Genomic DNA, 14715 nt, shown 5'->3' with positions numbered 1-14715 from the left:
ATAAAAATAAATGATCTCATTATATACAATTGCATTATATATGTAGGGAGTCTGCACTGGATAGGGAATGCCAAGACTAGCCCGAGTCCTGCCTGAGCCCATGGAGGGTGGGTCAAGGACCATGTTGTTACTATACATAACGAGAAACATAAAAGAGAGAGAGAAAGTAATGAAAGTAGAAGTGGCAAGGAAAAAGCTCATTTCTTCCTTTTACAAAGCTCATCAATAAGCTCACTCAAATTGTTATAAGACGACCCACTGTCACCAACCGCCCTCCTAGCCTTCTCTTTTATCTCTCTACCCCTCTCCCTTGCCTTCCCCCCTTTCTCTTCCCTCATCAACTCCACCACCTCTCTCTCTACAACTTCTCTCTCTACAACCTCCCCGTTCTCGCCTGCACCCCACACCACCCTTGATCCCACCCCTAGCTCCTCTTCCACCATCTTACCATTCAAACTTTGCTCAGCCATCATGGGCCAACCTAATATTCGCACTCCGTACACTAGACTCTCTAGAAGAGAGTTCCATCCACAACGGCTCATGAATCCACCAACAGCATTGTGGCTGAGTACTTGAACTTGTGGAACCCACCCTCAGATCATGAGCGCACGCCCCTTGACCTTGTCCCCGAACCCATCATCAAGCTTGGGCTCACCTCTCACCGCCCACAAGAAGTTCGAACCCGAACCCTCGAGGCCTACGCCAATCTCTCTCATTTGAGCCTCCTCTTGACGAGCTTGTAACCCAAAGGCCACGTATAGCACCGAACCATCCTCCTTCATGTCAAGCCAATCCAAACACTTAGCCAGCTCCATATTGGGTCTTTCCACTGCATAAAGATGTGGGAATGAATAAAGAGAGAAATTAGAAGAAAATAGTATACATGTTTGTATATTAAAGTGAAATACAAAAGATCACAGGCGTATGTGGTCAGTAGTTGATATTAGAACCATTATGTCTCAAGTTTTTTTGGGTAAATCAGTGGGATAACGAGCCCCTACCGATTTTGTTTTTAATAATGAACACAAGAAAAATGTTACATCACAGAGGGGAACATGTACGAGAAATTAAGCATGCCTTTCAAGAGGGACATTGGCATTATCTCACGAAATGAAGGGAGTGAAAAAATCAGGGGGATAGGCCGCCAAACTGTGGCTTGTGCCATGAATGTCGTCTACTTAGCAAGGTAATCAACAATCAGATTCGCCTCCCAGAATATATGCAATATCTACCATTGGTGATCTGCAAAGGAGTATAGTTTTGCCCTACAGTTGGACAAAAAGATGTGAAGCCTCCATGGGGGAGAGTTGTGGTAGATGAGTGAGTCAACTAGCAACCTGGAGTCACTCTCAATGATTAGAGGGCGACAATCCATCTCATGCACCAAGGAGATACCTCTATCCAAGGCATAGAAATCAACAACATTATTGGAGCTGGTGCCAAGAGGGACAACAAAGGCCACTATGAAGCCACCTGTGCCATTTCTGATGATCCCTCCCACATCATGCGGTGCTTGGGTCGCAAAAGGATGAGTCATCGATGTTATGCTTAAAATACCCGGTGGGTGGGAGAGACCATGCAATCGAGATAAGGGTGGAGGGGGGTGCGATATGCCACTTAAGCTTGAGGTTTGTGGAAATATAAATTTCAGGGGGGTGGAAAGCCCAACCCTTCCCTTCTACTAACTTGCTCACAAAGTGGATGATGCACCCCAAGAGATGCTCCCTAGAGGTCCTTCTCCCCTCATGAATACATGCATTACGCTTGACCCACAAGTGCCTGACAGTGGTGGAGAAGGTGGAAATCCAAATGTTCTTCATACCATTGGATCTAAACTGGAACTTTAATGACTTCGCCATCATCATGATTACAGATTGCTCAAGTGGTATGCATTTTCCAAATCTCCAAAATATAGATCTCCAAAGCACCTTCGAAAACACACATTGTATAATGATATGGTCAGATGACTGTTCCTCTTGGAGGCAAAAGGGGCATCCAGAGACCAAAGGAAGGCCCTTAGACTAGAGGAGGTTCATGGTGGGTAATAGGGAGTGCAGGGGGAGCCAAGTAAACCACTTTGCTTTAACATAGGATGGGGTTTTCCAAAGAGCCCTGAAAGTTGGTCCGGAGAGGGGTAGATAGGGAGCATATATGAATAAATCTACTCCCATGCACAAATGAGTGGAGTAGAAGTAGGTATTGGAAGAGTCAATTTTTGTGGTGTACCGTCAATGTAATCTAAGACCTTGGATTTTGCCAGGTTCCCAAAGGTCTCGTGAGCATCGGCACCATATAGCTCCCATAAGAAAGACTCTAAAAGCCGTGGGTTAGCCCAAAATTCTACCAGCTTGCCATCACCAAGTATCCATCTTACATTGCCTTGCAATCTACTCAAGCCCTTTAGTATACCCCTCCAAGCATGTGAATAGCTCTTAGGGTGAGTATTCCAGAGCGATGAGTGGCGAAAGTACCTATGTTTGAAGAATTAGGAGAGGAGAGAGGAGGGATTGGGGATGATTCTCCATGTTATATTCATCATGCCCGCCATATTAAAGTCATAGAGTCTACCAATCCCAAGGCCCCCTTCATCTATTTTTTGACATATAGTATCCAAGTTCACCAAGTACAAACCCCTATTCTCTGAAGTCCTTGCCCACAAAACGTTTGCATTGGATTCTTTCAATCATAGTGCAAGTGCGGCTAGGGAGACATAAGAAGAGCAACCAGTAAATGGAAGAAGCATTGAGTATTGATCTTAAGAGTTGTAATCGTCTTGCAAAGGACAAAGATAATGCTTGCCATGAGCCAATCAGGGCAATGGTCTTCCTAATAAGGGGCCCTGAAAGAGAGGAAGTCCTAAATATCAGGTCAGAAGGTCCCCCAAACTAAACTGAAGTTTTTGAAGCACTTGTGCTCTCAGACTGCTACTAACCCCAAAGAACATGACTTTTCTCTTGTGGTGATTGAGTTTTTGTCCCGTCGCCCTACAAAAAATGTCAAAGATGTGCCTAATGGTCTTTACCACGAGGTTGAAGCCTCGCTAAAGATGAGGGCGTCGTCTGCATAAAGGAGGTGAGTGACCCCATTGTTGCACCCCGATAGGAAAGGAGGGGGGAGTGATTTGTCCGTAGTAGTGGCATCGATCATTCTACTGAGATAGTCCATGACAAGGAGGAAGAGGTCTGGGGATAGAGGGTTACCTTGTCTAAGGCCTCTCTTACTCTTGAAATAGCCCACAGGGGATCCATTATGCAAGATAGATAAGGATGGGGTAGTGATGCAATGCTGAATCCAAGTTATAAAAATGTTTGAAAACCTCTTTGCATGTAGTCTGTTGGATATGAACCCCCATGAGAGCATGTCATAAGCGCTACTAAGGTCCAACTGAAGACACATCTTCGGGCTGGCTGAATTCTTGTGGCACAAGGAGAACAGTTCATTGGCCATGAGGACATTATCGGTGATAGCCTCCCTTTGAGAAATGCAGCTTGGCAAGGATGTATTTGTCCATCAAGTACCCTCTTGAGCCTGTTTTCCAGTATCTTACTAATAATTTTATACAATACATTACAAAGGCCAATTGGTTTGAAATCCCTCATAATAGTGGGGTAGGAGACTTTGGAAATCAGGCATATGAAGGTAGAATTAACGGCCTTGAGAAACTTTCCTTTACCAAATAAGTCCTTAAGAGCACTGAAGAGATCAATCTTGATAACATCCTAGCTGATCTTATAAAACTCCACCCTGAAGCCATCTGGTCCCGATGCACTCTCTGATTTTATATCCCATACTTACTTTCGAATTTCCTCCAGGGAAATTTCAGTTGTTAATGCATCACAATCTTCCTTTGTAAGGCACCTGTCTGGAAGGAAATCTGTAGCCGTGGGACCCACTAGAGTGGCTTTTTGTGTCTTACGTACTAAAAGCTCCTCAAAATATGCCATGATGTGGCTTTTAATAGCTTTAGGGTCTAAATTTGGTTGCCGGTGGAGTCTTTGAGGAAGATGATTTTGTCATGCCACCTTCTGACTATGGTGGACATATGAAAAATTTTGGTATTAGAATCCCCCTCTTTAAGCCAAATTTCCCTTGATTTCTGTCTCTACATACTTTCCTCATGTGCTAGATATTGCTGCAGTTGGGATGTAAGCTGAGCATCTTCCATGGTAAGGGAAAGGTCATCCGGATGTTCACTTAACATATCATGCAGGGTCGAGAGCCTATTTCTGATCTCTCTTATCTTGGTGTCAACAAGTCTAAATGTCCTTTTGTTCCATCTACTGATATCCCCACACAGTCTTTTGAGTTTGGCTGTAAATATGTACATAAGGGTGCCCTCAAGCTTTACATGCCAAGATTGTTTAGTGAGGTCCATAAAATCTGGGGCATTCTGCTACATGGTGAAGCATCGGAAAGGTTTAGGGCCAGGTGATGGTGTGGGGACAGGGGAGACAAGTAATGGGGAGTGGTTTGAGGTGCCTTTTGGTAAGAGTTCAACCTTGACCTCCGGCATTGCCAACATCCATTCTGTATTAGCCACTGCTCTGTCAAGTCGCTCTCTAATGCACCGGGACGCTAAACTACTATTCGACTATGAGAACCACCCTCTCGAGGAACCCAAGTCAACAAGGGCACAGTCCACTAACATTTTTTCAAAATTCTCAGAGTATGGACTAATTGCATTTCGACCACAAAGCTTCTTTGACAGGTCCAAAATAGAATTGAAATACCCAAGCATGAGCCACTGTACTGAGCTTGATGTTCCGTAGGTAGTCCCACAAAATCTCTCTCTCTCTCTGCACAGCAGAGAGGAGTGACCACCCCTCTCCTGTTGCACATCCGTGGATTTTTGCTTTGAGGTTCTTTGTGCCTTCAATGTCTTGTGTTTCTGCTAGTCCATATTAGCTCTTGTCTTTGATGTGGTCTTAAGAGAATAACTTGCACCTTCACAGCCTTGTCTGGCATGGGCCTCCATAGGTGTACAAGCAACATTTGGGTTAGGTTGCTCGATATCTACTTCTAATGTAGTAGTAGTCTGGTGGGTGTGACATCCGAGTCCTAAGTCACAACCCTTCACAAACGATGGGGAATGGACACTGGTCTACCCGGAATTTGGTCGACCTGCAATTGTGCACCATCATCTGCAAGTTAGAACCTCATTTTTCTTACCCTGACCATATTTTCCTATTTGTTGGGCCTCTACTAATAACAAGTCATTCGTCATTCTCACTTCATGCCTAGCTGACCCCTGTGAGGTTATTTCCTCATCCTCTGCTAATGGAAGATCATTAGTTGGAACTTCTTCTTCAACATTTCTTACCCTCTTTGATGGTTGACCTCTATTATCATCGTGTGATTCTAATGATTGATCGTCGAGGTTGTCCACTGCTCGTAACCGTGGTCGGGGCTGGACCTCGTCATCATCCATGTTTGCATCCAACCCACGCAGGGGACTATTGGGTGTCACTTCAGTTTGGCATTGAGGGGGGTCACTCTGGAATTGTTCATTTGTCTCCCTGCGATCATGTGGAAGATGTGCATCTTCGGCTGTGGAAACCATGACCTCGTCATTGTCCTGCAAATTTAGAAGGGCCTCAAATAGGCCTCCATTTGTTGTAACTGGTTTTTTTCTAAAGAATATCTCCTTGTTGCCCTTCTTAACCCGCCAAATCTCCTCTCCCCTAGAAGATGGTGGGTTTCTTTCCTTAGTTGTATTACTGGTTACAGTGGTATTGAAGATGCGGAGCTGACTTTTATGCCCAAATGCTTTACATTTCAAGCACATAACAGGAATGAATTCATAGACCACCTTTTGCTTTATGATCCTTCCATTCAAATTGACAACAATTTCATCTAGACACTCCCTGTCGCGCTCCATAGCCACACATACTCGGGCATATGGATGAGTATCTCAAGTTCAATTCCTATAACTAAAATACGGTACACGTAAGTGAACCGAATGAAAATGACATGCATGTGGATGTTGAAACGAAAAAACAGATCTTGTCAAAAAAGAGAAAGAAAAAACAAAAAAGAGAAGAAGATATACATGTGCTTTTGTTTGGTATGAATATTACTTAAAGGAAACATTAGGCACCTTTGGTTCTTTAGTGTTTTCTACAATGAAGCTGAATAATGAATAAAGATAAGTCAGGTTAAGATTAAAAAAGAACACATAGATTATGCTCCCTCTAGGGCGTAGTACACATAGATTATGCTCCCTCTGGGGCGTAGTGTACATCTAACCCCTTCCTCATAAGACCTACTTGGGAAATTTTTTTCAATCTAAAATTTTGGGAACCACTTAATAATTACTAATGATTGTTTTCAATAAGAAAAATTGAAATTTGAACTGCGTAATACTTAGATCTTACCAAAATTGGATGGTCTCTATTCAATCTCGAGTATCTTTTGTATGTGCATAGAGGGTACAATTATGAAAAAATTTATTTTTTATTGAGGCGAACCTATAGGTTGAAGAGGTTACATCTCCAAAATTTGAAGTCCTAAAATTAATTCTATGTGGGGTTACCCGATAGAGTAAATGGACATTCCACTCCTGTGGGAGTAGAATATCTTTTGGTAATGTAAAATAACTTCGTTTAAGTTCGGTGGGACCATTGAGAAGAGTCCGGCGACGTTGCCTTCGGGCCTGCGGCAAAGCAGGAGAAAGATTTTATACTCTTGCAGGAGCATACTATTTATCTACTCTCTCAGATAAATCTTAAGACTGAAATATTTTTTGGACTTAAAATTTGGCAATACATCCTATTCAATCTAGCAACCACCCTCAAGGGAAAAATAAAATAAAATAAAAAGAAACCCTCTCTATAGGCCGAAAAAAATAACATATTGAAACTTAACATAGACAGTTTAATTTTTGGACAGCAGATGCAAGCGTCAAAGAAAAAATCAAATTTCTTCTTTTGATACTAATCTTTTGGCAATTTATAAGTGGACATTAAAATTTCAAATAAAAAAAGTCCTTTCAAGTTAGATTTCACTCAAATGAATGGACAATATGCTCTTGCCGGAGCATAGCATACGCTCCAATAAAAGAAAAGGAAGTGCTTGTATACTCTTGATTGGACAGAAGTGACGTCTTTTTCTTTGGCGGGAATAGCAGAGGCTAGTTTGTAGACGACTTCAGAAATCTCAACCGTAAACCAATGTTCTAAAAGACAGATTGATGGAGCAGATCGATCCCAATTAATTGGAAAATACTATTGATAGTGATGATAATGATTGATGGAGTAGATTGACCACAACCAATTTTGGTTTAGGTCAGTAGATTCAGCGATATGGATCGGCTAGATAAGATCGGATTGGAGATTTGGCAAAAAATAAAATAAAATAAAAAAAAAAAAAACAAAATTGACATATATGATATATAAAAAAATTCCTTCATGAGTACACGGGTACAAGAGCCCGCTTACTTAACTACGTCTATCTTTAAGATGGACATTGTAAAAAACTCACAAGGTTTATATGGTATAGAATTTGTTTCAAAAAAAATACATATATATATATATATATATATATATATATATATATATATATATATATATATATATATATATATATATATATATATATATATATATATGGAAAAGTCTTTCCAACGCCTATAGGTGAAAATAAATAGTGATTTTTCCTATTTTTATCACTGTCCAAATTTCATAGTGCGGTCTTGATTGTCTGATAGTATTTTATTTTTAATTTTTTTTTCTACAAATCGAAATGACCTGAAATTTGTAGGGTATGTTCATCTTACCGAGGCGCATCTAATAAAAATATTAAAAAAAATATTCGTGAAAACTAAATTAATCAAAATACCTATGAAACTTTTTGGGGGTATTTTGGTTAATGTTTTTCATGTAAAATATTTTTTTTATAATTTTTGAAGATTCCCCTTCTTTTTATGAATACACAATCCAAATTTCAGGTCATTCCAATATGTAGAAAAAAAATAAAAAATAAAATACTATCAGACAATCTTGACAGCGTGATTAACTTTGGACGATAATGGAGGTTGGCAAAATCACTGTTCATTTTTGCCTATAGGTATTGCGTAGTGTTTTCCTATATATATATATATATATTATTTTATTTTATTTTTATTTTATTTATTTATTTATTTTCTTTTGTTTTTTCATGTTCATGATCATCTTAGCCTAGATCATAAATCCGTGAAATTTTAGATGAAAACTCGGTTTCTAAGATGGTTTAAGAGGGGGCTCACATATGTATAGTATAAATCGGCCGACTCCTAGAAACTATGTTCTAATATATATTCCATAGGTATTGTATACAACAAAATCATTTACCTTTGGTATAAAAAGACCACAATTACTCATGACAATAGAATATAGAATCTGATAGCTTGGGTGTGTCACAAAGTTCAAGAGCATGATTTTTTAACCTCAACCTAAGACAATATAATACATACATAATTTTACATCCAATAGTTAAAAATAGTTAAAAATAGTTATGACCGTCCTGTACAATAGCCTCATTACATACTTTGCATATTTTACATATTTTATTACACGAAAGGTGAAATGATATGGACAAAGCTACGAAGGTCACAGATTCTATTCCCACCTTTTCTTTTTCCAAGGTTTAACTTTAAAAACTATTTTAAGTGTTTGTTTAAAGGGAAAGGTTTACCTCTTAGTGTACCATGGATATTATTCCAACACGCTAACCACCCACTATATTTTAATATTTTGATAAAAATTAGAAATAAAATATAAATATACTTTTGTAACACTGATCCAGTCAAAGAACCGGATCGTCCACCAATGATGATGTTCGATCTGGAACGGTTAAACACTAGTTGAAACGGTAAGAGAGAGACTTTGTTGTTGATCTATTTATCTAGGGAAAATAAATTGATAGAGCTGCAGCCCTATCAAAATAAGTAAAGCCTCACTTTATAAATCATTAAAAATTACAATTTAAGCATTAGAAAAACTTTACATCAATCATCTTGGTTTGAATATTAAGGTTGTGAAAAAAAAAAAAAGATTTCAAGCTCTGAAAACATAATTATTATGACAAAATATTTAGACCGTCCATTTTGGTTTAAAATAAGTGTTCATAGATCCATAAGATCTGTACCACTTTTTTAGTTTCAAATTTCATTGTTGGTATTGAAAATTGATTTTAGAGCCTTTATGGAAATTTATATTGCCAAAAGTTCTTTTTAAACGAGGATTTGAGGTGGGACTTATGTTTTCATAAAGCCTACGCCTTACAAAAACCTCATCCTTTAACTAATGGTAAATCTTAATCTTTCTCACTATATTTGCCACCCCCCTTAAATATACAAAAAAGTCAATCTCAAGAAGTGTAGAGAGATGAAAAGCACTCTAAATTGTAGAGAGGTGAAAAAACTCTAAATGGTCTAATCCAAACAGGGCCATAAAAACAAATGCTGGTTAGAATTCTCTCTGCAAAAGATGCCAGATCAAAATTTAAACATTTGTATACAAGATTAATCGAAGAAACAGTAATAAAGTTTTTTTTGTTTCATTAGTGACATCAATAACCTTAAATTTCGATCATTAAAAGTTCACAATGTATTAGAGATTTCTTGATTAGACCTTACCCGGCTTTGGCTCGTCCCACAGGCACATAGGCCCTACACAAAGGCCGGCCCTGTCCATTCGATGTCTCTACAAACTCGGGCTCGAGCTCATAGAAAGAATTAAGTATTTCCCCGTAGCTGCGGCGCTTAGCCGCATGCGTCTCCAAGATAAAGGCCAAGGATGGGTCTTTGGGATCCAGTGTTCGGAATTCGGGCAGCACCTTGACATGCGTTAGCCTCACCTCATGTGGCATGCCGGGCAGCAAAACTGGTTCGGAGTCTTTGGGTATGGGCGAGCCATAAGCAGTAATGGCCATAGACAAGCAGGTGGCATAGGCACTCATGCCCATAAAAGTGAGGCGGGGTATGGATAGCTTCTCGGCGACATACTGAGTCCAATAGAGGAAGGTGTAGGAAATGAGGCAGATGGGGGGATTGACTTCTGCGATTTCTGATAGGGATTGCTCGAAGGAGTCGCGGAGCTCTTTAACCGCATTCAAAAAGGGAAGGAGCATGTCCATGGAGGGCAGCTGTTCCGTGCTTTCGCAACCTTTTGGCAAGTCTGGGTGCGATGGGAAAGGGAGGTCAGTGATGCAAATTCCGGGGTCTTGGGGGAGGCTCTGCTTGCAAAAAGGGGAGTTGGAGGCGGTGGAGAAGATGGTGAGCTTGAGTCCTCGGTGCAGGAGAGCGGCACATAGGTGGAGGAGTGGGATGGCATGGCCTCGAGACATGAAAGGGAAGACTGCTATGTGAGGTGCGGATGTCCGCTCCATGCTCAGGCTGGTGGGCTGAACGTGTATGAGCCGGCGGGTTAACTCAGGCTCGGCTGTGGTGCTGGCGATGGCTACAGAGACTTCAAGTTGGGTTTTACTGAGCACGGGGCTTTTTGGGAGCCTCATATAATATATTGCATGCAAGACGTGCTTTATGTTCTTCTTTCCTTCGAATTGCCGTCTAGCTTGTATTTAGAACATTGTCACATCATCTCTTCTCCATCTCTGGCAAAATATAAACCGGGTACGGTTTCTATAAGGCTGCAATTTTAAACAACCAATTAAGTCACACCTTAAAATTTTATCATAACATATAATTTTATTGTAAAAAATTCTTACTATTATCTTAAAATCTATATTTATATTTAATTATAAAATTTTAAATTCTAAAAACGGTTAAAATCAAGTAGATCTATAAATACATGAAAATCTTGAAAATAGACGGTTTAGATTTTATTCATATTCATACATCGTAATATCGAGATGATCGATTAGATGGCTTTTCAACATTAAAAAAACATTTCCAATAAATTTTTGAGGTGCATCTATAATTATGCATTTTAAGGTTGCAACACCTTATATAAACTCTTCCAATATAAAAAAGTGTTGAAACAATTTATAATCATTATAGGGTTCAATATTTCAAATTTTTCTTGAGGGTCTGCATCAATAAGGTACTTATTTTTAGAAAAATGTTGAAAATCTTTCCATTCGCTTTTGGTATTGGGAATTCATCATCATTATAGGGATCAATATTTCAAATTTTTCTTGAGGGTCTGCATCAATAAGGTACTTATTTTTAGAAAAATGTTGAAAATCTTTCAATTTGCTTTTGGTATTGAGAATTCAGCACAATCAAGGTTACTTTGATAATTTTACCCTTAAATGGCTTAATTGGAATACAAAGTTATACCTAAGTTTTTCGATTTGCCAATACTAAACATGGGTAATTTGGAATGTTTTAAACTTTTTTTTCCGAGGAAGTATGAAATTGATATAAAAATTTAAAAATATACCCTCAAAGTCTAATTTACAATTTTTCGACCCATTTAGTGACATTTTAAGGGGATTGAACGTCTTTCTTACGTTCCTCCCTAATTTTTTTACCATTGCCAGAAGAATATACTGCTGAGATATCCTAGTTTCACTCCCTCAGTGCATTATTGAGTATTTTTAATATCTCAAATTTTGGAGAGGTAACCTCCTCAATCTTGCATTAAACCTTAGAAAGCAAAAAAAAAATATGCATCCTAAAAATGATGTCCTACTATAACTAAAGATTGTTTAATATTTAGATGGTCAAATTTAAGTGTTCAAGAACTCAGAATAAAATAATTTTTCTATAAAATACTCATCAAGTGATTTTAATGTGGATTCCAATATTTCAGATTGATGAGATCCTTCCGGTAGGTCTTTTACCCAATGGAGTGGATATAATATGCTCCGGTGGAAGCATCACTTTAACCAATGTCTCAAAATCTAGATCGGCAAAGTAAACCGGCCTTCTAGAAGTTCACTCTGGACGAACTGGACCGATCCTTAGGTGTGATAATCATCCCAGAAAAATTAAATAATAAATTTTTAATTTGAAAAAAAATAAAAAATTTGAAATATAATAAAAAATAAAATGAAGGAGAACTAAAAAATTCGGCTTATTTCCGTCGTCAAATTCCTTGACACAATTGCTTAGTTCTTTGATAGAACTCCGTAATTTTGTAGGAACCAGACAGATTTCCAATTCTAACTTGGAACCCAAACAGTCCCCATCAAAACACTTATTTTAATCAAACAGACAATGATTACTTTGTTAATGGTTGATAACAAGGTTTAAAAAAGGGACCAGTAAACCAGATCGGCCACTCTAAAAACCGTGTTGAATTGGTGAATTGGCGATCCGACTCAGAGAATCAGCTGGATCAACAAGATTCAGCATTAAGAAGATTAAGATACAACATTAAGAAGATTTCAAAAAAAAAAAAAAGTGTTTTTTAAAAATTAAGTTATTTATGGTTTCAAAAAAATAATAGTATTACATTATAATTTTTCATTAGACGGTAAAATGTCTGTAAAAGTTCATCTTGGAAGCGTACTTCTGTTTTTATCTCGGCCTAGGTGTCACTTTTTTTTCTTTCTTAGCATCACTATCCTTATTTTCACCCATGAAAACGAGTTGTTTGGCGTCTTGGGCGAAGCAAAAATCATCTTTGGTTACCTAAGCCTCAAACGCGTAAGCGCACTGCTTTTGTTTTTTAGAGAGAGAAAATTATTCTTTTTTAGAGAGAGAAAATTATTCTTTTTTAGAGAGCGAGAGACTTCGAATCAATGTTAGAAAATTCAGGCGATCTAATCCATAACAGCCCGATTAGATCAAAACCGATCCCTTGTCGTTTCAATTTCGAACAGTTTTGATGATCAACTGGTGTTTTAAAATAAGAATTTAAAATATATATATATAAAATCTCAAAAATAAAGAATTTAATTTGTAATATATTTTTTAATATTTTTTACATTATAATAAATATTAAAAATTGTTTTGATCATTAATACTATCTTTTTTATTTTTCTATCTTTTTTGAAAAAATTAAAAAATATCCCTAGATACAAATCTATTATTTAAAATCCATTTTTTCCATTAATTTTCAACTTTATTTCAATGTGTTTTGTTCTAATCATTCTTTATATGCTTTTCATATTTTAGTAGATTTTTTTTGTATTTTTTTACTTTTTTTAATAACTTTTTGACCGCCCGGGACTTGCCCATTAAAACGGTTGAATTAGCCAGTTTATCGGTTAGGCCAATTAAACCGCTTTCGGCCCCATATTCGATTAACCATTTCGGATCGATTTTACGAACACTATGGGACATAGATAGAAAAATCGATCTTGTAGAGGTAACCCTACATTTGTTTATTTAATAGTTCAGATCCTAAATCTATATTGAACTGGTTTGAGATGAACCATTTTGCTTGAGAAGAACCATTATGACTTTTTATTGCGTAGTAGATTTCATTTGTGATGCCTCGTTGTTTATCCATTCTTTGAAGGGTTGTTCACGTAAATCATAGTGCTTGTTAATTTTTTAATTTCTTGTAGATATTTTTGTTCTTAATTCACAAGTAGACTACACGAGCAACAGAGGGCTTCCGATCTCCTATGTCTGGCTACTCTATAAGTAGATTGATGCAAATGTGAGTCAACTTCTCCTCGACCATGATTTTGGCTTATTGGTCGTTTGTTTTTTGTAGCAGACTTCTAAAAAATAAAAATATAGAAAATTGCCTGAAATTAGAAACTTGAAAGAAATTAGAAACAAACAAAACACCAAGATTCACATAAAAAACTTTAGAGAAGGGAAAAACTACAAGGCACTATAGAAGAAATCCAGTATGCAGAAAAAATAATTACAATAAAAATAAGAAAACTAAATGGTTACCTCTCAGTTATATCTGTAGAATCAATTTCATGTTCCTCCCCTTCTCAAAAGAGTCACTTCTTTCCAATCTTTATTGGAGAACACTAGCTTCAAACATATAAGAAGCCTCTAACCTTATGAGATTTTTTGGAAGAAAAACCTTCTGTAATAGTTTTCCGCGTTAAAAACCCTAAAGAGAAAATAAAAGACTTCAACTTCTCCATGTAATTTTTTGGCTTACTTCTCTCAATAAAAAAATAAAAAAACCTCTTTTTATAAAAAAAACTTAAATCTTTAAAATGGTTCTATTTCCCAAAGTACCCTTTTTTATTTTATTTTCTTGAAAAACTGGCCCTATCCTCATGGGGCTAGACTCACCATAAAAAGTCTGTAATAATCTCCCCCTCTATATCCAAGAGGAGGACTCCGATAGTGGATCTCATGCCCAATGTACGTATATTCAACTGTTACATATGCCTACCAAGCCCCTATAAAGCTTTGCTTATCCTTTGTTAGGGCCTTTATTGCAATCAGTATGGATTTTTTTTATTTTCTCAAAGAAATCATGTATCCAGTGATAACGGTCATCTATACGCTGCATTTGGACATGATATGTTGCATTCTTGCTTTAGTCAATAGTACTCTGACTATCACAATGATTCACAAGTCATCTTGCTTCAAACCCAGTTCCTTTAATAACCTCTTCATCTACAACAGTTTTTGACCTGCTTCTATAGCCACTATATATTCTACCTTTGTCATGGAAGGAGCAAGATACTTCTACAATTTGGACTGCTATGACAATATTCCCTTGTAAAAGTGAACAAATAATCTTATGTGGATTTCTTGGTATCAAGTCTCCAACCATGTTTGCATTTGTATATCCATCTAGCACAAGCTTTTCACTTCCAAAGCATAAACATAATTTGGATGTGCCC

At 37.6% G+C, this 14715-nt stretch overlaps 1 protein-coding gene across 1 annotated transcript; it reads right to left on the bottom strand.

The window, feature by feature from the left end:
* Nucleotides 1-182: 182 nt before the first annotated feature.
* LOC18435173 (UDP-glycosyltransferase 90A1) lies at nt 183-10615 on the bottom strand. The gene is given in 5 exon segments (XM_006845224.3): nt 183-829; nt 5170-5825; nt 6078-6128; nt 6533-6652; nt 9614-10615. Coding segments are annotated over 5 exon segments (2337 nt in total). The 5' UTR covers nt 10492-10615; the 3' UTR covers nt 183-197.
* Between the last annotated feature and the right edge of the window lie 4100 nt (nt 10616-14715).

Source organism: Amborella trichopoda, chromosome 13 (assembly GCF_054954075.1).
Source record: "Amborella trichopoda isolate Santa Cruz 75 chromosome 13, AtrichopodaSantaCruz75HAP2 v2.0, whole genome shotgun sequence".
NCBI lineage: Eukaryota > Viridiplantae > Streptophyta > Magnoliopsida > Amborellales > Amborellaceae > Amborella > Amborella trichopoda.
The sequence above is the reverse complement of the archived record's forward strand: the minus strand, read 5'-3'. Positions and strand labels throughout refer to the sequence as shown.